The following is a 26,171-nucleotide window of genomic DNA, read 5'->3' as shown; positions in this document are numbered from 1 at the left end:
AACATGTAGATAGTTTACATCATTTAATGAAAAGCTTAGAAAGAACCATTTTTCGCGGTGTTAAGTTGGCCGTAAAGCAGGACGCGGCGGCATTTACGACCATGGTGTGACGTCATTGTCGTAACGTTGGAGAATGTGTCGGTAAATAAAGGCTTAGCTTTGAGTTGTAATTTCAGAACGGCTTTTAGCTGCTCTTTTCTTCTTGATATTTATATTTTGTTAAATGTATACGAGATAATTGAATAATAGGGCATGGTCATGGATGTCAGTTGAAACTCGGCTAGCTATGTGCTGCTAGCTGTATTCTTACATTGTGCACAGAGCAGCTCTCTTTAGCTTAATGCTAACGTTGGCTAACTTGCTAGCTTGCACTTGAAATTTATCCACCAAACGTTTGCGTGTAAAACATTAAACCACAACCTGGACTGTGCGTGGGACTAGTTTATCCACTTCAGCACTGAAAGCAATATTAATATAAAATGTCAGCGCAAAAAGACTGTGAGTTTTTGGTGAAGAGAGCCCGGGAGCTGGTCTCTGATGATCCCTGTGCGGCTAAAGCCTGGCTCATCACAGCCAGGACACTTTACCCTGCAGATTTCAACATACAGGTAACATTAAGCATTTTAAATACCCTGCTTCAAGTCAAACCACCGACATGCATTTATCTAAATAGCTAGGACAAGCATCATCAGGTGTGTGACATGTCTTCACAGTATGAAATGTACATCATTGAACGCAATGCAGAGAGGACAGCATCAGCAGGTAGACTGCTGTATGACATGTGAGTTACAATGTGCTGTTCTGTGGTACTGGTTTGTCCTTTGCAGAGTCTAAGCTTTCAGTTGCTAATGATTTGTCCATTCTTCAGGTTCATAAACTTTCCAGATCAGCCCATTGTTTGGCGAGAGATCAGTGTCATCACAGCTGCCCTGCGCAGTGACTCCCAGGACAAACATGCACAGTTCCTACGAGGTGAGTTCAACTGCCTTGTTATGTCATGCACATATTAGTATACATTACAGCAGTGGTTCCCAGCCTTTGTCCTTAAGGGACCCATTTTCTATTATTAGGAAAACTGACAACCCCTGACTAAGTGGTGTATTTTATAGATATTTCATATTATAGTCCACACATAACAATAACAGTACAGAACAACTGATGAGCTTTACAACTAACAGACTATTTCCTCCATCATAAATGTGTTTTTCTGATATATTTGTTTGTCATTCTCTGTATTATGTAGTTTCTTTTGCAGCAGAATCTCTATTTAAAGAACATGTAAACATTACCTATCATATACTATTACAGCCTTCACTAATAATACTGCCGTTGCTACGTTTGGGATTATGAATTTTAAATACATATTGTAACGTATTGTAATTAATACACACATAGTGCTCAGTATTTGTAGTACGTATTAGTATGCAGCATCTACTCATGCAAATTAAACTCCCTGGCACTTTTCCAACTATTCTTGCTACTTCCTACATCTTAAAGTCAGTATTGCAGTGTAGTGTCAGTCTTTCAAAAACTGAGTAGTATTGGTATCGTTTCTTCTCCCTGATGTTTACCATTGTTCTATTGGCTTTTTGGTTGATTTAAGTGCACACTTGTTAGGCAGGACAAGGCTGTTTAGAAGAGAGTGATGGCTCTGTGAATATAGCTTGTGTTCAGGTCTTCACCGGGCCCTTATCTGTGAGATTCTTTTATATTAGTTTAGGCTTATATCTTGAATAAAAATCTAAACATTTCACATAAATGTGTAAAATGCTGAGATCTAGGCCTACTGGTACCACCAGGTTGGGAACCAATGCATTACAGCAATCTTACTATCAGGAGTGTGATAATGAAGTGTGGGTGGAACAGTGTTGATTTTGGAAATCTGAAGACTGTTTATTTTCTTTACGTGCGTGTGTTTATCTCCCCCAGGGCTTTTTGAGACACTGCCTGGCCGTGTGCAGTGTGAGATGCTACTGAAAGCCACAGAGCAGTGTTTCAACACTTTGGAGAAGGCAGAGATGCTGCTCCTTCTTCTTAAGCGCTTTCCAGAGTCTGTGGTCCAACATGGGGTATGTAATGATGGCATAACTCTTGTATGTTGACAATTGAACCTAGGGTAAATAGCACTAAACAGTTACGGGTAACATTCTGGTGTATATTTAGGTCAATTTAGGAGAAACACTGTTGGAGGCGGAGGCATCAGAGAATGTGGAGACTCCTGTCAACTGCTTTAGAAAACTTTTTGGTGAGTGAAACGCTTCCATTAAAACTATTTTTGTCTCAGAAAGAAGTTGCTACATGCAATAGCTCTCACACTATTTCTTTGCTATTACTACAGTGTGTGATGTCCTTCCTTTGGTCATAAACAACATGGACATGCGCTTGCCGGCCAGCCTGATGCAGAAGTACATGCTGAAAGCAGCTGAATTCTACATAGGCTATGTAACCCGTGGACCCTCACCTGATATACAGATACAGGGTAAAGTTGCACATTGTTGATGCTGCTCTTAAGCCAGTGTGACCACTTTAAATCTCAAGTTGACGTAGGGTCTGTCTCCATATTTTTTCCTACTCGCTGCCTGCCTGACATTTTCTTTTGTCCCTCTTGTTCGATGTTTCAGGCTCTCAAGAAGGTGGGTCTCTGAAGTCGCCCACTGTGTCCCGTGCCTCCCAGCGTTATGTGATTGATGGCCTGTCAGAAAAGTCATCAGTGGTAGCAGAACCGTGGGAGAGGCTGTTGGATATCCTCGCTGTGGTTGGAGCACGCTGCGAGTGGCAGGGAGACAAGGGACAAAGGTAGTCTGTCTGTCTTTATGTTTGTCAGCCAGTGCTGTGTTTCATGGTTGTTTTGTGTTCAGGTGACTCTTATAAAATATACAGTCCTTTATCAGGTACACCTAGCTGTGATTAATGCAGTCTAGTACAAGCAGCCCTGCTGTAAATCCTTCATACACAAAGGCCATAATTTTCAGCTTTAGTTGAAGGTGTTCTAGAGAGTTGATTCACTTCGAGTTAATTTTGAAGGCTGTAGGTTTGTGGTGCTTTTGAATTGTACTGTGTCATACTGAGAGATGTTTGTAATATTAAGTCTACATTAAATGATATAAATCGGTGAATAGATTTTGCTTTTATAAGAGACAGACCCCCGACAGTCAGTATAAATCATAATGATGCTGTTGCAAGGCAGCACATTTGTTTTTCACTACAATACATACAAAACAGACTGATGTACACAGCAGTGTAGGAATATTCAAGGGTGCAAATTAGCTTTTACTACCTGTATATTACATAATAAGTTTAGGTCACTTATATTCCTTGCAGTACTTACAGATGTTATATACACTTACACATGAGCAGCACTGGCCATTTAAATGTGGGTATAAATGTTTTTTTAAAAGGGGTGTTTCTTTTTTTTGTGTGTGTATCTTATGCTCTAGGAGTTATGTGGACATGCTGCTGAGAGTGAAGGAGCTGTGTCGCTACCTGCCTGGTCTGGAAGGCGATACAAGGTCCCGCTGCTGCAGTCAAGTGGTCATCTGTGCTGCGCTCGTCCTCTTCCACAGCGCCTTCCTCTATGTCTCAGCTGTGCAGCCTGCACTGTTCCAGGGTCAGCCTCTCTCTAGTTCTCCTCAGGATATGCATCTCTGTTGCCTTTTCAATGAAAGGTTAAAAGACAGAATGATGGTTTTATGTTTGGCAGGTGTGAATGCGCTGAATTCGTGGCCGTGGATCCTTGTGGAGGATTTGAGCTCGGTGTATAATGATGTGGAGGTGGAGAGAGGAGCAGTTAAACATGCACATAAGAAACGCAAGCTGGCAGATGGGAGAGAAAAGACGATGGTGAGGACAGATTAGAAATCATGTAGATATTTCTAGCCAAGAAAGACGAGGTTTTTGGCATATGTGTTCTTAAATAGGTTTTAGTATGTGACTAAAGTGTGTCTCCATTGTATCTCCATTCTTTTGTTACTCTGTGTGCGTGTCATTGTAGAGCTCGGATGATGAGGAAGGGTTGGGAAAAGGTCGTGGTCGACATATTTTAGTGAACAAGACTGAGATGCCCAGCTGGTCAGAGACTCTGGAGAGCTTCCGCACAGCGAGGGAAAGCTGGGACCTTCTTCACTCCCATGATGGCCTCGAAACTGGTAAACACCTCCTCTGTTAATATGTGTTCTTTACCCACCCAGACAGGGTCTAGTCACTCTGACAAAATATCTGATATCGGCAGTCAAATCGGCTACTGATTTCTTATCATGGCTTTAAAGAAATCTTTTTACAACTTTCTTTAATTATCTTCAAGGAGGGATAAAGGAAAAAAGTCTAAATAATTAGTTTTTGTAATATTTTAACAGAGTTCAAGAAAATCTGTGCCTCTTGGAAGACGGACAGCTGGCTGTGGTTCAGAATATTCCTCACTGACATGATCATATACCAGGCAAGAAACACTTATGATGTTTTCTTTGTTTGTGACAGGCCACCTGATTTTTGTAATTCTTAAGTAGTTTATCAGTTTGTTCCGGATTAAATTAAACTTTATTTATTCTTCTGAGGAAATGTAGTAATTGATGGAGCAGCTAAGAACAAGATACAGCAATACATGTATCTTTATTTATACAGTATGTAAAGAATAGTTCCGGTTGATGTTATCAAACATAGCAAAACTGATGACAGCTAATAGATTAAACATGGAGAAATGTAATGGAATTAATACAATATATAGTTATAGTTTTTCTAAATTGGAGATATTCATAAATGTTAAATATCTTTCAATGCTCCTCATGAGTTGCCTGTGACTATATTCTGACTGTGTGTGCGCGCTTGTTTGTGTGTGTCTCCAGGGACAGTACCGTAAGGCCCTCTCCAGCCTGCACCAGATGGCCGCAGTGCAGCAGCCTCAGGCTGGGCAGCAGAGCCCCTCAGGTCAGGGCAGTCTGGAGCACCACAGGGCCCTCATACAGCAGGCGTCCTGCCACTATGCTCTGGGAGAATACAGGGTACACAAACACACACACATGATAACCACACTCTTGTATATGAGGTTAGTAGGTGTCAGGACACAACCTTTTATAAACACAGGTTGCATGTCTTTTCATTCTTCCATCGCTTTTTCCTTTTTTGATATTCTGAATGCATGCCTGGCTCAAATAGTTTGTGTTTTACTGTTTGAGCTGCAGAGATTAATTGATAAGTCATCATTTATTAATTTAGTTGCCACTGGTTTGAGTAACTTTTCAGAAAAAAGAATCTGATTCCAGCTCCATATATGTGGATATTTTCTGGTTTCTTTACTCTGTTAAACTAAATATGTTTGTGTCTTGGGCTTTTGGAAACACTGATTGATATTTTTCACCATCTTATGACATGCATTTTGCATTCTGTTAAATTGGATTTATCATCTCTGTTATTTAATGCGACTTCTGTAGTTTTCATATTGTACTGTTATGTATGTAGGAGTGTTGTTTTGCTTTCAGCATGGTCTACATCAGCTGAAGTTAGAGCTGTTGTACAAAAACATAATGTTCTGTGGACCAAGCTCCAAAAATGAACCTATAACACAAAATGGCCTGCAGGTGGTGACATAGTTAAGGTCAGTTTTTTTTAGAGGCACACAGAGATTTTGTACTGAGGTACATATACTTATCAGTTTAACCACTCTGACCTACTGATGTGTTTATTTTGCCTCAAAGCCTCGACATTTAGCAGAGATTATGAACATTAATTATTATTTGACCAGCGTACCTAAATTATCTATAAACTTTCCCAGATGTAAAAACTTGTAAATGGGCACCAATAATTTCCAGAAAAGATTTTGGACCCAGCAAAAAGATATTCATAACACCTTAATAACATATGCTTACTGTGGTGTTTTGGAGTACAAATTACACAATTAATGCAATCAATTAATTTAAATCTTTTTTTTTTTTTACAAAACTTTGTGTTATAGCCCTGCCCTACTTAGACATGTGATGCATGTTTTGTCCTGTTTGTGTCAATCAGATGGCCTGTGAGAAGCTGCTTGATGTCGTCGGTGGGCTGGTGCCCCCGACCCAAGAACCAACAAGGACCCCAGAGGATCAGGGTAGAGTCAAGACCAAAGTGAGGAAAGGTAAACACTTCCTGCTTCTTGATTCTGACCCGTAAACAGCTATTACCTTATTTGAAATTGATGTCTAATATACCTTGTAAATTGAGCGCAAAATGGTTTCACATCCTTTAAAGGGTGGCATCATGTGTGTCTGTGTTGGCAGACTGTCGTGACCATTAACACGGTATCAATACTACAAGTAAACCACAAGTTCCCTTCACTGCACTTTCCATGTAAATGAGAAATAACTGACACTGTTGAAATTGCTGCTGTCCCTCGATACTGAAAGCATATAAGTGATATAGCATAGCATAGCATATGACTGTTTTTATGTGATAGTGAAATATATGACTGCTTATGTACATCTGAACTTTATGCTGTGACTAATTTTGTTCATTCATATCCAGGTAATGACCTGAGGTTGCTTCCCTGCACCAGCAAAGCTGTGTTACCTTTCTGTCTCCAGCTGATGTTGTCCTGCTTTAAGGTACTTTAACTGTTTGAGTTTGTTTAAATGCATGAAATTTAAGGGTTAAAGTTTCTGATTTTTATAGTTGAACTGTGATAAGACAAGCACTATTTGTGGTGCTGCATGCAGCCCACCTTTCTTCACATTTACTTCTGATTCTGACTTCCACTTTTTCTCATTGTGTGCATCAGCTCCGTGCCTTCACAGACAGTCGCGACGACCTGTCACTCGGTCATGTGGTGGTGCTCCTGCAGCATGACTGGCCGCAGGGCGAGATGCTGTTTTTAAAAGCAGTGGATAAGATCTGTCAGCAAGGCAGTTTCCAGTATGAGAATTTCTTCAACTATGTCACCAGTATCCTTTTTTGTAACTAATGACATAACCACAAAACAGAGGCGAAGTCCCTCCCCTTCTGGTGGACCGCCATGGGTCCTTATTTTGGAAAACATTTGTATGGTAGTTAATGATGAGGTACAAATGATTTTTTGTTCCCGTTTGAATTGTGCCATGAATTACACATATGATGTTTGTAAATTGAAAAGATAATTTTGCTTGTCAAGAAAGTTGAAGTTTGTTTTAAAACTGTTGAAGTATAACACGTGAACATGTGTAATTAGAAAATGATGTCATACAGTTCTCATTTGCTGAAGCTGTAATAGCCTGAGTAAGGGTGTCGCGATAACTACAGTATTGCAATACCACTGACAAGCCATCTGCAGGGGATGGCAAGCAACCACCACAACCGCTAAGTTTATGCTTTTTTTTTTTTTTTTTTTTCATGTGATTTACACTGATACGAAGGCCAACAGTGTGACAAGCCGCTAAGTGTCTGTTCTGTGCTGAGTGCTGCATCTTTGCAGAGAGCTGGGCTGAATCCAAATGTCTGGACTTCACCATACTTGCAGACTCCCGGACTTTGTGCCTGTGTTTCCAGGAAATCTGGGAGTGCTGAGTGCTGTCTAGCTCCACTACTCACCCAGTCCACAAGGGCCCTCAAGTGGACTTTCTGATTCCAGACTGGCTTCTGACTTTCAAATTTTGGAGGGCTTGGGGTTTAGACTTCACCCATAGATATTACAATATATTGCAATACAGACGTGACACTGTGGGGGGTTTTTTTTCCAATTGCAAAAAAAAAAAAATTATGAATGTGTAAAATAGTTACTGATAGTAAGGCCTATTAAAATGTTACTTGAATCATGTGGGCAAGAAATAATATTCAACCAACACATGATACAGAAATAAAGTAAAACAGTCCACTTGCAGTCTCTGCGCTCGCACACTTTACCTGATGATAGTGAATATGTGACAGTACATACAGCTGAAGTCCACAAGGGCTCAGTCTGCAAGTCTAGATTGACATTTGGATTCAGCCTTGAAAAATATTCAACTTTGGGTAAAACGCTGCAGCCGCTCATCACTGTCACTTTTTACCCAGCTGTCCAGTCACATTTGAGGGGGAGCTGGAGAAATACCACAAAGACCAACTGTCACATTGCTAAAAAAACAACAGTGGAGGAGATATTATACTGAATGCTCACAGACTGACAGGTCTGTCCTCTCTCTCTACATGCTTCAGCCTTCTCTTCATCCAGAGCGAGGGCCAAAGGAAGTGCTGTACCTTGTGCAGACTAATTTACTCCTGCAGATAATCTGTATCATAGCAGCTAGACACAACCAAAGCATCTCAACTGAAAAATGCTGCTTCCTTTATTGAACCTCATGACCTGTCTGTGTTCTGCATTCAACAGTTAATTTCTTTCACAACTGTCATTTAAAAGGCAACAATATACCCAATAATACACTTTCAATGAAGTTTATTTACAAAGCTCTGTAATCAGGATAAAGACTGTAATTTGCAAAACAATAAAAAATGGCAGTAATACCACACATTGCATTGTTTAGCCAGGATTAATCACTGTAGGGGAAATTTCTGAAGTGCGACAGCCCTATTACTGGGGTGTACTGAGAAAAGGCATAGGTGCAGCTCGGCCAGAATTGTAGTGACTTTTGCCTCCTTTTAATACTTCTTCCCAAGTTCTGGAAGAACCAAGTTAAATGTGTCAAGGTAACAGCCATGTTGGTGTTGGTGACGTATATTGTCTCAGTAGTTTCACACAAACCTAAATGATGCTAAAAAGCTTCGACAAACTACAATTTTCTTTTCTTGCAAAATATATTTTACATTGACAAACATCATATGTGTGATTAATGGCACATACAGGATCAAAAAATTGTCTCTCACTGTTGACTACCATACATATATTTTGTGAAACAGGGCCCCATGGTGGTTCACCAGAAGGGGAGGGACTTCACCTCTCTACAGAGGCTGACAAGAATGGATTGGCAGTTACATTGTTTTTATGTTCTCTTGTCTTGGATGTTTGTTTCCATAACCTCATGATTTTTGCTAGACATTGACATGCTGGAGGAGTTTGCATACCTGCGCACTCCAGAAGGGGGAAGGATACAACTGGAGCTGCTGCCCAATCAGGGAATGCTGATCAAGTAAGCACCTCCCTTTCAGAAATGGTTCAGTTTGCATCGTGACTCTGCGCACCCCCGTTCTGTTGCTGTTTTTAAAGAGAACAGTGATATAGATTGATGATCTAAGTAGACATGGCCTGTGGGGAAAATTGTACTTTGAACTGAAAATGCTGTTAATGGAGCAAACATTGGAAAGAGAAGGAGTTCATGGTTAAAATAATAAAGCTCCTTCATTCATTGCTGTAGAAGTTAAGTCACTTGAATGCACCCTCACTGACTGAGAGTTGTTGAATGTTGCTGTTCCTCAGGAACCCTAGTCCCGCCCTGGGGGTGGAGTTAAATACCCTTCTGCTACAAGGGGTGCAGACGATGGACAGGTACCCCAGGCCCCTCCTCCCTCAGTCCCATCCCTCCCCCCACACCAGTCACCCTTCCTTCATTCCCAACTTCAAGGCTTGTCATCCCCCCAGTTTTGATTTGGGCCTGTCATTTTACATCAAGAGTTAGTTTGATTTCCTGTCGGCGTTTGTTTATTTGAGCCATTGCTCGTCTTTCTGTGGTCATCACTGTTGTCGTTGTTCTTTGAGGATGATGTTGGTCTTGTTGTGCAGTCAATTTAGTTTTTTGCCTTTTCATAACACTTGATCTCATTTCATTTGTGGACATGTTTTATGTGGTTTTTATTTATGATGATGAAACTTTTTTTTTGACTGGCTGATTGTGTATGTAAGGAAAAAGTAACATGCTGTGTTTTTTTGTCTTTACTGTATAGATCAGTCTCAAATCAGATCATGATAATACACCTCTGACCACATGTATGTTTGTGTTTATTTTTTTTATCCTTGTATTTTTTTCAGACACCACACAGTGACTCGTGGGATCACCAAAGGAGTGAAGGAAGATTTCCGTCTGGCCATGGAGAGGCAGGTGTCGCGCTGTGGAGAAAACCTGTTCAGTGTGCTTCACCGTTTCTGCATCAATGAGAAAATCATCATCATCCAGTCTCTTCCTTGACACCTGGCCTGTGACTATTGAACCTTTTCATAGTTGACATTCCAGGCACAGTTTTAATGCAGCTGGACTGACTTCATGACTTCGACACAGGACACATTTCTAGCTCCCTCGTCTTTATCATCATTTATCACTGAACTCTTACAAAAAGAATTTGTCTCCTTGCCTTAAAAGTGGATCTCTCTTGTCAGAGAGTTGGAGTTGGTTTTCTGAGTATACAGTGCTAATGCAGTTTCCTTAGTATGTGTGTAGTTTTCCTCTCAGCACGCACTCAACCACATTTGAAGTGGTTTAATCATATTGTGACAATTTGTGGGAGTCGACATTAACAAAAAAATTAAGTGCATTTTGATATTCTCGGGTAAAGTTTATTGTTTTTGTTACAAACTTGAAGTGTTAGTTTATATAAATGTTTCCATTAAATTTCCTCTTAATGGTGTAAAGAAGTTGCCTTTCATGATTTATATTCTAGAAGCTTACAGGAAATAGGTTTATCTTCGACTAATAGTACAAGATAAAAATAAGAATACCAGATACAATGTACACGCTTTTTAGAGCACTGACATGGGTTTACTCTAACTGCATTCCCTCTTCTCTCTTCTGTCTAATCCATACTTCCTTATCTCACTTCCTTTTTCCTCCCTAAAGCTACAGTTGGTCACTTTTATAAGTATTATAAAACTGGGAACTGTCACTGCATCCACACAAAAGTACATGAGACAGATAATCTGTGGGGGAAAAAATCATGTTCCTCTGCCTTTTTGTAGCACTTCTAATGGCCTTGTGAACAAAACAACCATCTTAACTTGCAAAAATAATGATTTTTAATGCTGCAACGTTTCGGTGACTAGACCATCAGGCAAACAGTGTAGTAAAGAGAAGTCATCTTAAGTAGAAGTGGCTGTGAGTTTGCAGTTAGTCACATTTCCCTCAGGCAGTGGGAAGGCTAAATACCAAACATCAATTAGTGTAACAATCAACATTATCCAGAGAAATAGAGGTTTAAAGAAGGAAAATTAAAAAATGCTCAGTGACAATCTTAAACATACCCCATAGGTACATTCTTGAGAATAAATGCTTAAGCCCTTATTGTTAACTTGCATTCTCTAAAAATCATACATGACCAAATCTTGAAGGTACATTGAAAAAAGAACCTATAGGGATATGTTTACATCAAGAATAAGCATCAATACACAAATAGGAAACTTTATAATAAAATGCAGCTAGGCCTCCACAATGTCACAGAGTAAAGTTACATCAAAATATACCAGAATATAAGACGGCTTCTCTTTGTTACAAAACTATTTGTTTGATGAAGGTCTAGTCAGCGAAATGGCGCAGCATTAAAATCAGTATTTTTGCAAGTTACAGTGCTCTCCTACGAGCCTGTTTGGAAATACATGTGCAAAGTATTCCTTTGTTTTGGGATACAGCAGATTTGCCAATTTCTCCTCTCAAATATTGTCAGAAACTTATGTTAGTGTACTGTTTAGCTGTAAAATGAGAAAGTACCGTCCACCTGCGGAAGCTTTCTGAGAAATAGGCAATGCAGTTACAGAGTCTTAATTCATATTTGATCAGCGCTGCCTAGTTAAACAGGTTGACCACAGTTCATGAGGAGTGATTGACATGATCGACCGCTGCGTTTGAGACTCCTCCGCTCTGATTGGTTGTTTTCAGTGACCCAGGTTAGATTCAAGCAAATTGCCCTGAAAAGGGCATGAGTGGGAGGAGGAGCCAAATTCTTCTCACAGATTATCTTTCTCGTGTAATACTTTGTGGATGTAATGTCCGTTTGAGCAAATATAATTTTCATAAAAGTTACCAAATCAAATCAAATTTATTTATAAAGCATGTTTAAAGACAACCAGAGTTGACCAAAGTGTTGTACAGTAAAATAAAATAAGTGAAATAACATAATACGGTAACAGCAAAACGTTAGAGAAATAACAAACCCAAAAACATGCACAAGTAAGCAAATTAAAAAAAATAAAGAAAAGAAAGCACAGAATAGTGAGATCTGAAATAAAATAATGAAAGAAAAAATGTAAACCTTAAGGACAATCAAAGGCCTTAGAAAACATGTGGCTGCCTAGCTTTAAACGTCTTTAAACATGTCTACAGAAGGGGAGCGCAAAATTGAAAAGGGTAAGCTGTTCCAAAGCGACTACTGCAAATGAACGATCACCCTTCCCCGATCGTGGGACTGCCAGGAACAACTGGTCTGAGGATCTTAGCGATCTAGTGTTGGAAAGGGGGCAGAGGAGCTCAGTGAAGTATTTGGGTGACAGGCCATATGAGGCTTTAAAAACAAACTGTACCAACAAACTGATACCAACTGTATCTTTAAGTGTGCCTGTCGCAGTCACTCCTCTAGTTCCGTCACTGGTGCATCTGGCAGGTCGGTCTGTAGGGCAGCTCTGAGGTTAGCCCAGAACAGCCTGTGCTTTTTCGTGTCCTGAGGCCACTCTAAGTATGTGTGGCGGCCCATCATGGACTTCAGCTGGTAGTACTTGGATGGGATCAGGTATTGAGGCAGAGGCTCGAGCAGCACCAGCACAACGCTGTCCGAGCCCCAAGCAAGGTGCTGGTGGCTAGCGAAGTACAGCTCGTAATGACACCACTCGCTCTTGATGAAGTGAGCAGAAAGCACAAACACAGAGCGCCGGCTTTTCTCCACGCAGCCGATGATGTTCTCAATAATTGTCTTTCCGGGCACAAAGTTTTTCTCGTGGTGGCAGATTCTGAGCCCTCCTGCGGTGCCTTCAAGGTTGGGGAGGAGGGAATTGTGCACCCAGTCTGCGTCATGCTGGCTGTAAGACACAAAAGCATGAAACTCAACACCAGCCAGATCTTCAGGTCGAACTTGTCGCATTCTGGCGCGATGTTTGGCCCTGGTCCACTGCCAGATCATGCCCATATACCAGGGAACATCCAAACGATGGCAAGTGGTCACAACTATGATAATCACTGCTATTGCTGGGCACAAGATGGCGGTAGCTAGAAGGCCAACATTACAGGAGACTTCCGGGATCTGGGTGTCTTTCAAGGTCGAGTCTCGAACATTGTCCGGGTAGCTGCAGCAATAGTCCAATGGCCAGCTCACCAATTCAATTCCTGTGAGACTTTTTTTTGTTTCAGACCTGACACCAAGACTTATGAAATTCTTCAGAGCGCAGGTGCAGGCGAAGGGGTTGTTACTGACATCCAGGGTTTTCAGTTTGGGGCAGCTTTCCAAGTTGTTCACAGATGGTGTATTGAGGGAATTTGACCTCAGCAGCAGCTCACTCAGTATGGGGAAACCATTACATTCTGGCAAGTCCCGCAGCCTGTTACTATTCAGATTCAGAGATTTAAGGTTCTCCAGTTTCAGGATAGATGATGGTATCACAGAAATCTGGTTGTTCTGTAGATCCAGTGTCCCCGTTCCTTTTGGTAGACATTTGAAAACAGAGTCTGTCAGGCTGTTAGAAGCCAAAATCATATTGGTGATTTTTGGTGGCCAGATGCATTCTGTCAGACCATCATAAGTCAGGGAGTTGAAGCTGAGATCCACATCCTGCAGGGATGTCATATATTGCACACGCTGGCTCAACCGCTGAAGGCTCTTAAAACTGTTGCCAGCCAAATTCAGTTTTGTCAGGTTACCCAGATTCATACATTCCTTGATTCCTGTAGCATCAGCTGTGGTGAAGATGGAATCAGACATAGCACAATAGGAGAAGTCCAATTCGCGGATAGGACTCTGCGACCCTGGGCATGTCATGTGTATGATTGAAGTCTCATTGATTACTAAACGCTTCACTGGCAGGTTGATAAAAAAGTTGTACACAGCCTCTTGTGAAAAGAAGAAAGTCGTCACCACTGCTCGGCTGGCTGTGAAGGACTCCATTTGAGATGTGTAGGTCACAACAGTGTCAATGTATGGCAATTTGGACATGGCCACATCGGAGGCGCTCAGATGGCTGATTGATGTGTGCAGAACCGCTTTTACGAAGTGAGTCAAGTCATTCCAGTCGATTGATATGTTGGTGAGATAAAGATGAGATGTGAGGATTTCTTTCCTCACGCTCAACTGCTGACTCAGGTCTCTGTAGTCTTGTGTCAGATCCATCAACTCCACTTCAGCAAAGAGTGACAGAGCATCATCAACCACATCAAGGTCAATTTTTTGGTAACGAGAGAACGTTATCTGAAGCCTTTTAGCATTAACATCCTTCAGACTGCCTGGTGTATAATTCAGTTGATCCTCCAGGGAAAGCGTCAGTGTACGTAGTTTGACTTGAGCAATATTCTTGAAATCACCGACACTGATGTTTGGAGCTCCAACTGCTAAACTCTCCAGTTTTACCAGGGAACTGAACTCACTCCCCAGTGTCATCGTGAGAAAGTTGTTGCAGGTCAGATTCAGTACCCGAAGGTTCTCAGTGTGGAGCAGGTACCGCTGACCTGACAGGTTCGTCAGCCTGTTGTGTGACAGGTCCAGATCCTCCAGGAGCGGCGTGTCGAGGAATGTCTCCGGATCGATGCCCTCCAAATTATTCCAAGAAATGTTGAGGAACCTCAGGAGGGGGGTGCTTTTGAAGTCTCCTTGGTGAAGTTGCTGTATGTGGTTGCATGAAAGGTCTAAAAACTCAACCGTCTCTGGCAGGTCACTTGGGACAGAGGAGAGGTTTTTGGATGAGAGGTCTACGAAGTTAGGGGATGAACTGCTCAGCTGGAGTCCCATCAATATGGCTGCCGCCCAGAGGGCAGCGGTCACAGGCCTCATTGTTTGACCTGTATAAATGTAAGAAAATTCTATGTTACTGTTGATACATTAGTTCAGTTTACAGTTCATAAGGTACACAACAGTCCTGGAATAAAACATACGTTCATCGAGGTTATAATGTTCAGTTTTTGTTAAAACTGTTTTAGAGAAGTGTTCATGCAGTGGCTCCGCCAGGGAGCATGGGTGGGTGGGAGGCACACAGTCCACTCTGATACAATCACTTACCCACTGCACTGCCCTCGTGTAAATAATCCAAAATATATTGAAGGCCTGTGTGTGGAGTTTTTAAACTCAGGTTTGTTGCCAGTAAATGTTTTGCTCTTTATTTGATTTGAAATTGATTTTTGTGCATCAGAAATAATTTTATTCCCTCCGCTAAGTGTCTTCATAGTGATGTCTGCTTTTCAAAAATAACAGAAGGCTGTAACTGACCAATAAGAATTGAGTACTCAACAAAGCTGTGTAATAAATACAGAAACATAGAATGTTTAAACTGGATTTTTGTGAAACATAAAATGTTAACTGAATCAGTATTAGTGTATGCACATTAGATAATTAGTAACATTAACTTCTCATGATGACATGGTTTTCAACTGGCCTATATTTACCACAACGGCATAGTAAGATCCCTGAAACTGAGTTATGGCTTTTGGTTTTGGTGTGCCACCCCAAGATCTGGCTGCACCTATGAAAAATTTCTGCAGGCGCCACTGTGTTCATGCTCATTTTATTTAGACTACCCTCGCTGATATAAATGGGATGAACAAAATAATAGAAACAAATGGTACAAACAGAATATTTTAACCGTTATGAAGGTAGGATGTAATTTGACCTACGTTTCCTCCACTTGGTCACAACGGGAAGTCTTGTTTGTGAAATTGCCTTCAAACAGTCATAAAGTTAGAATTACTTCCACACTTCCCACAACATATTTAAATTAGGATCATTTATTTAAGTCATGTTTTGAATACTGAATTGAGTAAATGCATCACCATTAATGCATAGCTTCAACCATTGTGTTTGTAAAGTTTTGCTTTATCTTTTTGTAAAATAAAATTTTAAATAAAGCAAGCCCTTAATACAACAAAATCCAACCACTATACAGTACGAAGACAGACAAAAAGTGCACTAACCTGTGCTGAAGTCAGAAGAAGGCGCTGCAGATGTTGATTTGTCGAGTGTTTAATTGATTGAAAAGTTGCAGTCTGTCATATTTGAATAGATTTCCAGTGGACAGTCTCAATGAACGGCTGAAAGTATTTGTGTTCAGTCTTTAAGAATATCTCAGTCACAGAGATTCAAAGCTACTTAAATGCTGGGGGAAAAAAGTGCAAAAAAGTGCACCAGTAAACAAAAACTGATTTGATCAAAAGACAGTCATCAGCTCTGTGGGCAACTGGCTGCGTCTGGTCTTCTCATTTGTTTTTCTGACACACTCTAAGAGGATACAGATATGGAAATGAAACCAAGTGTGACACCAATCACTTATTTTTTCTCCTGCACATCCTCTTTTCACTTCCCTTTAATTTCTTACCGAAGGACACCACTATATTTATAATGCTTCATGATGAAATACTGGGCAGACTGAAAGTATTTAAGTCAACTCAGTTGTTGTTAATTAAGTCTTTTTAGATTTAAATAACCTACTGTTATTTCCCTGCTCTTATTTGTTGGACTGTGTTACCCACTTAGACCTAAAGACTACATTTAGTATGACAAGGAAAAATGTATTTGTTGTGATTGGTCAGTGACACTCAACTTACAATCCATGGGCCAAATCCAGGGTGTCACTGGGATTTGTTTTTGGTACCAGAATGTCAAAGTAAATCACATTGTCTTTTTACATGATTGAACAGAGACTTGATATTGGACAACATCAGCGTACATGGTACCCAGAAAATCATCATTACATATCTGTCAAAAACTACAAAAAAATAGGAAATTATAAGTTTAACTAAATATTTTTTATAGTTAAATTACAGTTTTTTTTAATAGTTTATGTAAAATAAGCATATAATTTTGTTACAGATGGATATTATTTTACAATAACAGAAAATCATGATGGAAATTAGTTTGCCTTTGAGGGCATAGATAGAAAATCACACCATATTGAGGTAATTTATACAGGCACCCATACTTATATACATATTTTACACATATTTTATGTAAAATAAAAGTCACAAATTGTACTCAAGTTAAATATTTAAGAGGAAATCATTGTAGCAATATAGATTAAAAATTAGATCAAAACAAGGTGAAAATAGTGAAATTCCAACATAAAACAGTGTAAAAAATTAAATAAAAATGTAATTTTTCAAAAGAAAAATTGAGCATAAAGGTGAAATATAGCATTCAAAGTAATGATAATATAAATAACAGGAAAAAATGAATTCCAGTGACATAACAGTGCCTGAAATCAAATAATCACCCCCGAAAGAATGTGCCCAAGAAGTAAATATAGTATGCTAAGAAAATTCCCTCTTCAGCCAAACAGTGATTTTGTAGATTTCTTTAGATTTGTGCTTATGCAAGCCCAGAAACCACTTCCAACCAAGGGAAATTCCAAATTTCAGTTGCGGACACAAATTGGTTTAACATCTTATGAAAGACAATGGGTTTGATCCATTTACATTCAGAACCAACTCTGTCACAAACACACCATCCTATAAACCACAAACAGTTTTCTCTACTATGCAAAGTGTATGTCTGTAAGGGCGTTGCATGAATGACACGTTTGAAATGCACCTCAGTGTTCTCAGCCGTCTTGTCTTCAGTACCTAGCGACCACGCTGAGGTCAGTCTGGGTGGTAGATGACCATTTCAACTCAATTAACTTCTCGCTCTAATGCCTTGAAGCAAAGTGTGTCCTGGGCAACTACGCTGTTTACTCTGCTATAGACACTGCCTTTAATGAAGAGGGATGAGGAAGGGGCTTTTCCATGGGTTTTAATGAGGACAAGCGTGCGTGTGCCCAGACAGATGGACCGTCACACAAACACACACTTCCCAGCAATGTTTTCAGTCCAGCAGCACTGTCGGTTCCTCGGGTCAGTGGCTGTTACTCATACCGCAAAGGGAGCTTAATTGAATGAGGTAATATGAGCTGGTGTCACTGTTCTCACCTAGCATGGTTTGATCAAATCTTGGAGGATCACTGCGGATGTGCTAAACAGCCTCTGGCCATAAGACAACAGAAAACAGCCTGTTGTTGTTGTTGTTTTCAGTGTCCACCGTAAAATGGAGACTGCAATGTGAACTGCTTCTTAGTTATGGAGCTAAGATCAGAGTACAAGCTAATTATTGACACAAGGACATTTTTACAGCAATCAGCAGCATGTTTAGAGCTCTGTGTGTGTGTGTGTGTGTGTGTGTGTGTGTCAGTAATATCCTCTTAGGTGTTGGTCTCTTCTTTTAAACTGTCCTTTTTTATTTGATGATGTGATTTAAGTGATCTACAGGTGAAAATAATTCCCTGGAAAGCTCTCAAAAGGTAACATAAGTGTGTGGGAATATGACTCACCCTTTGTATGTGTGGACATTATGTGGTAGGGAGGGGCTGAGTGGGAGCACAAGTACACTCAGGAAGAGATAGGGAAGTCTGACCAGGTTGTCAGATGCATAAGGCAGCACCTCGAAGCCTCAGATGTTGCTCTCTGTCCTGGATGTGATCGTTCTCCTCTCTCCTTCACCACAATGGCTCTCTTGTCTTTCTCCAGAGGATTCACGATATTGAATAGAGCATTGGCTCTGACTGACACCGGCTACCTCATTCAAGTGGATTTCTGAAACAAGTCAGTATGCTGACCCATCCCTCTCCTCCCACTCTCCTACTCTCCCTCCTGTTGCTGCTGTGTGGTTGGAACAAGGCCACCTGCTCTCTTGGGGATGGCGTGAAGATTTGGCAGCAGCCCAAACCGGACCCCATCACCAAAGAGCAGTCTTTCCTCCATGACACCTTCCCTTCAGGATTCCTCTGGGGTTCAGGGACGTCTGCCTTCCAGACAGAGGGAGCATGGGACCAAGAGGGTAAAGGCGCTTCCATATGGGACCATTTCACCCACTCTAGTGTCAGTGGTAATTTGGCAAAAGACACTGCCGATGTGGCTAGTGACAGCTACACTCGCTGGGAAGAAGATGTGGAGGCACTGGTGTATCTAGGTGTGAGATCGTACTCCTTCTCTCTCTCATGGCCCCGACTCTTTCCTGATGGGAATGCCAGAGGTCAGCCCAACACAGCTGCTGTGCAGCATTACAGACGGCTCATAGAGAGGCTGCTGGAGAGGAAAATTGAGCCCATCGTCACCCTCTATCACTGGGACCTGCCGCAAGTCCTGCAGGAGCGCTATGGAGGCTGGAGAAATGACAAGCTGGTGGGACTGTTTGGGGAGTATGCTGCATTTTGTTTCCACACATTTGGGAGCCGTGTCAAGTACTGGCTCACGATGCATAATCCATATCTGGTAGCTGTGCAGGGGTACGGGACAGGTGTGCACGCTCCTGGAGAAACAGGGGGTCCTGCTGCCTCTCTCACTGTGGCCCACAACCTGATCAGGGTAAGTTAAACAGGGTCAACTGATTTAATGTGACTCTGTAGATTAATATAATTGTGCTTTATCTGCCTGGACTGTAGATGACAGTGCATGAAGAATTTCTCTGGTGATATTGACCGTCTGTAAACTTTGAACTGCAGCAGCTGTATCAGTTTATGATGGTCAATGCATTCTCAACGCAGTGACGCAAGAACAGACTGCACCGACATTTTCTTGCAGTTGAATTATATCAATAAAGTTAGTGAAGTTTGATTTATTGCCTTGAAACTTATAACTGGTGCAAAGCCTTTTTTTTTAATTTTATCTCATCAACGACCTGGTGATCATAATTTATTTTGACAGGTTTGCGATCAGTAAACAGGACACTTAAAGAGAGATTGAGGTCAAAGTCCACCACATCAGCACTTCTCTGCTGGAGCGAAACAGTGTGTGACAGGAAGTCATGGAGATATGCCTCATTAATAATCACTTATATTTATACAATGTAGCACAGATGGTTTGTGGACAGCTAACACCATGCAGATAGCTGAGCCGACAGTGATTCTGTGGTGCCAACAAGATTGTTTTCATTATGACTCTATTGCTTCCGCTACAGAAGGAAGCTGTTTGTTGCTTATTTATCTGTTAGCTCGTATGATATCTCAAGACACTAAATATATAACTTTGAATGAAATTTTGTGGAAAATTAGACAAAATCAAGGCAGAGGAACATGCAATTATTTATCATATCTGTTCATTTATAGTACTTTATGAATACAATCTATTTATGTTGTCATTTCATACATTTATAAAAGTTTTCTGTCATTAAAATAACAAATCCCAGTGATGGTGCAGGTGACATTTTTACTTGTCGTAGTAGGAAAAGCACACTAAGACCGATACTTGAATATTAGTTACGGCTCTGCCCTGTTTAACTGACAGTGAGCCAGCATGCACAACATCACAACCCTTAAACTGCAGCTAAATGCAATTCAGCCATAATTTGTTTTATTATTTACACCTGTGCTTTTCCTTCTGTGACATGTCTTCTGTGAAAAAGGCCAATTGTACAACTGTGTTAATAATAATAAAGTGTCTGCTGTGATTTTCAGGCACATGCCAAAGCATGGCACACCTACAACACCCACTTCCGTCCAGCTCAAAAGGGTAAAGTATCCATTGTTTTGGGGTCCCACTGGGTCGAGCCTCAGAGAGGCCAGGCCACAGCTGCTAATACTGAGCTTTGCCAGCATTCAATGGAGGCTGTGCTTGGCTGGTTTGCCAACCCCATCTTTGGAGACGGGGACTACCCAGTCTCCTTAAAAATCAAGCATGGGGCCCTCATGCCAACATTCACCCCTGAGGAGAAGCTCTGGGTGCAGAAAACAGCTGACTTTTTTGCTCTGTCCTTTGGGCCTAACAACCTCCGTCTGGGCCGGAGCCTGGTCCAGTATGGGCAGACTGTGACTCCAGACCTGAGGCGTTTACTGGGCTGGATAAAGTTGGAGTATGGGGACCCGACGGTGCTGGTGACTGAGGGAGGCTGGTTTTCTGAAGCCAGTGTGGGAAAGGAGGACACAGTGGCCATTTACCTGATGAAGAGGTTTATCAACCAGGTCCTGCGAGGTGAGAAAACTGGGATGGGCAAAAAAAAAAGAAAAAAGGACACTTTATGTTTTTTTGCAGAAACAAAAGAAAAAATAAATTGTTTTAACTTTTTATTGCTGTTTTTTCTTTTACAGCTATGAAATTTGATGGTGTGCAGGTGATAGGATACTCCGCCTGGTCACTGGTGGATGGATTTGAGTGGAACTATGGCTACACTGTCAGAAGAGGCCTTTTCTACATTGACTTCAGCCAACAGAACCAGAGCAGGACCCCCAAGACCAGTGCTCAGTACTACAGGCGTGTTGTCACTGACAATGGTTTCCTCAGAGATGAAACCTCCAGAGAGATTAAAGGCCGTTTCCCCTGCGACTTTCACTGGGGTATCACTGACTCCACTTTACAGGTAAAAAGAGAAATAACCTAAGAGGACAAGACAGTGACTTAACAGCAAAAAAATATCCTAAAGTAACTGCTATATTTACCCTAATATTCTTTTTCTGTCTTTTTTTTTTTGTTATTGCAGGTCCACTTCTACCCTTTCTCGCCACAGTTTACCGACCCCCATTTGTACAGCTGGAACCTGACAGGAGACGGATCATTGCGTCCAGTCCCAGGGGTGGAGATGCACACCAGAGGAGCCCAGTGCACCGACTACTTGGCCATTCGTGGTCATCTTCGCCTGTTTGCATCTACTGGGGCATCTCACTATCGCTTCGCTCTCAACTGGTCTCTGATTTTACCCGAGGGAGACCTCTCTAATGTGAACACTGAGGCTCTGAGGTAGAAACACACAAACACACAAACAGGGACAGTTTCAATTTTATTGATTTAAATTCAAATTAAATTTAAAACTGTAACATAACCTGATTCACAGCAGATTCAGATCAATTTAAAGATTTAAAGACCTCCTGATCCTATAACTCTGTTTCACAATGTTATTACATCTGAAAGGTACTACCGCTGTGTCCTGACCGAGCTCAAGAAGCTGGACCTGCAGGCTGTTGTTATTCTCTACTACCCCACACACAGAGCTCCAAACCTGGGCTTGCCTGGTCCACTGTATGCCTCTGGTGGTTGGCTCAACTACAGCACAGTGGAGGCCTTTCAGGAATATGCAGCTCTGTGCTACCAGCAGCTGGGGTCCTGGGTCCCATACTGGATCACCGTCAATGAGCCGAACAGACTGGTAGATGTTTATTCCAGTGGGAAAGAGAAGCATCAGGCAGCTCACAACCTTCTTCTGGCTCATGCAAAAGCCTGGAGGCTGTATGAGAGGGAACACTCAGGTCAACAGAAAGCACTTGTGTCACTTGCATTACATGCTGACTGGGTCGAACCTGCAAACCCCTTCCTGGACTCGCATACAGCAGCAGCACGGAGATTCCTTTTGTTTGAGCTTGGGCGCTTCTTAGACCCATTGCTGGGGACTTTATATGAGGAGAAGCATAGCAAGGGGGACTACCCAGAAGAAATGAAAGCATACCTGGAGGACAGAGCTCGAGTAATGGGCCTCCCTGGATCTGCTCTTCCTACCTTTACCGAGACTGAGAAGGAGGAGCTGAGAGGGACATTGAGCTTTATCGCACTGAATCATTTCACCACCCGCTTGGTCTCTCCATATCCCCACACACAGGCTAGTTTTCAGCAGAAAGAGCCCCCTGATCACGGCTGTCTGATCCTCTCTGATCCCACCTGGGCCTCCTCCAGTCTGGGGCAGGCTCTTGTACCCTGGGGCCTGCGGAAGATCCTGAACTGGGTGAGCCAGAGATACGGAGGGGCTCTGCCTATCATTGTGACAGCCAGTGGGGTTGATGACCAGGCTCCTGTGGAGGACAAAGTGAGGCAACACTTTATCAGGAGTTATCTGCAGGAGGCCTTTAAAGGTGGGTGTAAAGAAGGCTTTAGCTGGCTTTGGTATTGTTCACCAATGTGGGGTGTTGGGTCAGGACACGGAGACTGGATTTGGGCCCAAAAAACTAAAACTGTATGGAATTGGGTTCATAGGCACAACTGTTTACAGTCTTATCCATCTATCTGCCACAACGCCAGGTTGCGTTTGTGTTTTTCTTGGTATTCTACGCACGCAACAAGTAAAGTTTACTTGGCTGAAGTCCTTTCACAGTGACTGACTGACCTGTGGTTGCTATGGTGATTAATTGGCTCGTTAACTCACATGCTGCCAGAGCCTTTTCTACAGTGGGACATGCATTTCAGATCCTACATCTCCATCAGCGTGCCAACATGCAATCAGTGGTGGAAGTAACTAAATACATTTACTCAAGTAATTTACTTTAGTACAAATTTGAGATACTTGTATTTGTATTTGAGGCATACCCTTTGTGTAGTTTTATTTTTCTGCTTAGGCTGAACAAGCTCTTTAAAACCTTTCTCGTTTCTCTCATTTTCACAGCAGCATTAGTACTTTCACTCAACTAAATGATCTGAATACTTCTTCATACTTTAAGTACATTTTGCTGATAATACATACTTTTACAGAACATTTACTTGTGGTGGAGTGTATTCACAGTGAGGTATTACTGCCTTTACTTAACTAAAGTATCTGAATACTTCTTCCACCACTGCATTTAATGCTCCTCTTCGAGAATGTTTTGCGTAATTGTTTTTCAGTAGGAGCCAATTGACCTCTACAGTGTTCAGGATGTTGAGAAAGAGGCACAGATCCACAGGCAGTAGCCTACATGTTTTATGGTCACATTGCTTCCTACCATAAAAACCAGATGTAATGAGAAACCATGAAGATCATAAAAAGAGAGAGCAGGGGAGAGAAACACAGTGCAGTGCTCAGTGTTGTGTTCGTGCCCTTTATGGCTCTTACCCCACCTGTATATGCACACACATGTTGTTTTATAACACGGGTAACCCTTTGACATTCACTGTTAACATTTGGATGTTTTTATGATGGTAACATAAAGTATATATGGGTTATTCATACTGTTTGAAAAGGACTTAGAGAGTTGATTCTGGTCTCACTTCTTCCCCTATTTGTCTCCAGCTCGCCAATTAGATGGCGTCAACCTGCAGGGCTTCTACGTGTGGAAACTGCAAGATCGGCATGCCCCTCAATTTGGCCTCTTTACCTCAACACATCACCAATCCAAAGCCAAAGCCTCCATCGCTGTCTACAGAGAAATCATCACTCGTGGTGGTTTCCCTAAGGACAACACCACGCAGGCCTGCAGGTCTAGTCAGCTGCATGAACATTGCTCTGTATGCACATGGATGTTCAAGAACAAAGCCATGCTGGTCTTCGCAGGCTGCCTCCTGATAACAGCGGTTATGTTGACAGCACTTGTCATCTTTGTCATCATCACCAAGAGGAACCAAACAAGAGGCAGGAGGAGGGGGGTGATCAGGAGAAGGAGAAGGGAGGGAGTCCCTGTCTGCTCATGTCCACCTGTCAAGCGCTAACTGGTCCAAAAATGCTTGTATCTGTGCTTGTGACAAATGTGTGATCAGTTTACCAACAAGAAAAACTGTCTCCATACATTTGACTGTAATAACGGGTTTATTTAATTGGTTGGGACAGTTTTAAAAAAACTCTTTTGTTAGTGTGTTCATACATTTAATGACCGTGAGATCAACACATTCACTTATTGCCAAAGTCTCACGTTATTTTACAAATGTTAATAATTGATTATGTGAGAAAATATGTTGATGCAATTATTCTAATATTGTGATAAAGTAAGTCTGTGGTGATTATATTGTACAGATCAGACTAAAATGTGACTTTAATATATTGTACACTGTATGAGCTTGTTCAGATGTAATTGTGGATTGTACAAATCTTTGTAAGAACAGGAATTTTAAATTTTTTTTACAAGTGGTATCCACTTCATTTAAACACCAGGTATAATGTTCAATTTGGCAAACTGTGTGAATCTGTACAGGACAATGGCGCCCCCTAGTGTCACAGTTTGTAGCTCTGATGAAACAATGTGAAACACTCTGGTGAAACATGGATCTGTCCAGTGAAAATATCTGTTAAGACAACCCCAAAGTGAAGCACTCATGAACACACAAATCATCATTGTCTCTATTTGAGGTGATCTGACTGTGATTCCAATGACATCTACCTTCAGTGAAAGTCTTTAGCAAATGTCTTGTTCAATCGTCCCAAAACGCTCGCTTGTCAACGCCTGTGGACAGTTGATATTATTTAGCATTACAGAGGTTGACATGAGTGTTGCTAGAGGTTCAGCCTACATTGGAGTATGACTGCATCTCCATCAGTATGAATCTCTACCCTGTTCCCTCACTGTCTTTAACTGTTCTTTATGAGTGCTTCTCTGGGGATTTCATGGTCCCTTAAGAGTAAAAAAAAAATCTTTTAACTTATATTTGTCCTTATTTGTCTTCAACAGCATTTATCTTTGATTTGTATGAGGTGCATAGGCTATGTGAGACAGACACACAATTAACTGGGATCATTAGATGAAAACAGAAGGGCTTGCTGCAGTAATGTAAAGCGACCAACTCTTCATGTTCACTTCATGTGAGACATACTTTAAACTCATGAGAGTAGTGTTACTTCACTTCATTTCAGAGCATTTGTGACAAAATGTAAATGATCACGTTATTGATTAAATGAAATCTGCTGGTCATTGCGTGAAACCGTGTTTAGGGACTGTTTGTTATTTATGAGGGTGATTCAAGAAGGGGGAGGTATGTCCAATATTTTTTTAAGCACAGAGGAGGAACTTGTGTTTTTCTCATTCTGTCTTAGGGGAGGGGTATACAGATTTAAATGGTTGTATTTTGTATTTATTTTATTGCAGATTTTTAAAGAAAATGTGGGTTTGTAAGGCAAGTTTTCTTTAAAAATCACCAAAATGGCACCATTTATCATATCCAGAAACTGTGAAAACAGAAATTATTGTTGGATTTTCACATTTCTCAGAGTCATAGGACACATAACGTGCACTGGATGCTTCTGTCAGAAAAGAACATGACCAAATCTGAGCTTAAAATAGTGATATTTCATCCGAATCACTTTGATATATGTCTAATTTAAAAATAGGCCAAAAATAAATGGTTTGCACTTACTAACCAGCATGCACAACCAGAGGGAAAACTCAAGGCTTTTGTGAGCTTCAGGGAGGGAGCAGCTTCAGAGAGCAGGTTTTGTGAGAACTCTTGAGTTAGTTAACCCTGAGTTGAGGGAAACTCTGTGTTCTCAGTTCCAAACTATGT

At 41.3% G+C, this 26,171-nt stretch overlaps 3 protein-coding genes across 5 annotated transcripts; 2 read left to right on the top strand and 1 right to left on the bottom strand.

Moving 5' to 3' along the window:
* The first annotated feature begins 85 nt into the window (after positions 1 to 85).
* Positions 86 to 10,494, top strand: ints10 (integrator complex subunit 10). 2 transcript variants are annotated; one of them, XM_050041779.1, is made up of 18 exons: positions 86 to 608; positions 714 to 781; positions 869 to 972; positions 1,930 to 2,069; positions 2,164 to 2,245; positions 2,339 to 2,479; positions 2,622 to 2,796; positions 3,438 to 3,607; positions 3,701 to 3,840; positions 3,992 to 4,145; positions 4,353 to 4,435; positions 4,839 to 4,994; positions 5,998 to 6,106; positions 6,493 to 6,572; positions 6,746 to 6,908; positions 8,969 to 9,062; positions 9,350 to 9,418; positions 9,899 to 10,494. In XM_050041779.1, the coding sequence occupies exons 1-18, from the start codon at positions 480 to 482 to the stop codon at positions 10,053 to 10,055; spliced, it is 2,214 nt and encodes a 737-aa protein (XP_049897736.1). In that variant the 5' UTR covers positions 86 to 479; the 3' UTR covers positions 10,056 to 10,494. The 2 variants fall into 2 exon arrangements, with proteins under 2 accessions (XP_049897736.1, XP_049897737.1); XM_050041780.1 differs by lacking the exon at positions 9,350 to 9,418 and having other exon boundaries at positions 90 to 608.
* A 143-nt stretch (positions 10,495 to 10,637) lies between these two features.
* On the bottom strand, positions 10,638 to 16,227 carry tlr1 (toll-like receptor 1). 2 transcript variants are annotated; one of them, XM_050041777.1, is made up of 2 exons: positions 15,957 to 16,227; positions 10,638 to 14,831 (listed from the first exon to the last, which is right to left on the bottom strand). In XM_050041777.1, exon 2 carries the CDS (start codon positions 14,821 to 14,823, stop codon positions 12,418 to 12,420), a length of 2,406 nt encoding a protein of 801 aa, XP_049897734.1. In that variant the 5' UTR covers positions 14,824 to 14,831; positions 15,957 to 16,227; the 3' UTR covers positions 10,638 to 12,417. The 2 variants fall into 2 exon arrangements, with proteins under 2 accessions (XP_049897734.1, XP_049897735.1); XM_050041778.1 differs by lacking the exon at positions 15,957 to 16,227 and adding an exon at positions 15,660 to 15,701.
* A 1,866-nt stretch (positions 16,228 to 18,093) lies between these two features.
* On the top strand, positions 18,094 to 25,485 carry klb (klotho beta). Its single transcript, XM_050042207.1, has 6 exons — positions 18,094 to 19,376; positions 20,465 to 20,978; positions 21,095 to 21,363; positions 21,484 to 21,740; positions 21,912 to 22,843; positions 23,974 to 25,485. The coding sequence occupies exons 1-6, from the start codon at positions 18,621 to 18,623 to the stop codon at positions 24,387 to 24,389; spliced, it is 3,144 nt and encodes a 1,047-aa protein (XP_049898164.1). The 5' UTR covers positions 18,094 to 18,620; the 3' UTR covers positions 24,390 to 25,485.
* Positions 25,486 to 26,171: the final 686 nt, after the last annotated feature.

This window comes from Epinephelus moara, chromosome 4 (assembly GCF_006386435.1).
Source record: "Epinephelus moara isolate mb chromosome 4, YSFRI_EMoa_1.0, whole genome shotgun sequence".
Taxonomy (NCBI): domain Eukaryota; kingdom Metazoa; phylum Chordata; class Actinopteri; order Perciformes; family Serranidae; genus Epinephelus; species Epinephelus moara.
The sequence above is the reverse complement of the archived record's forward strand: the minus strand, read 5'-3'. Positions and strand labels throughout refer to the sequence as shown.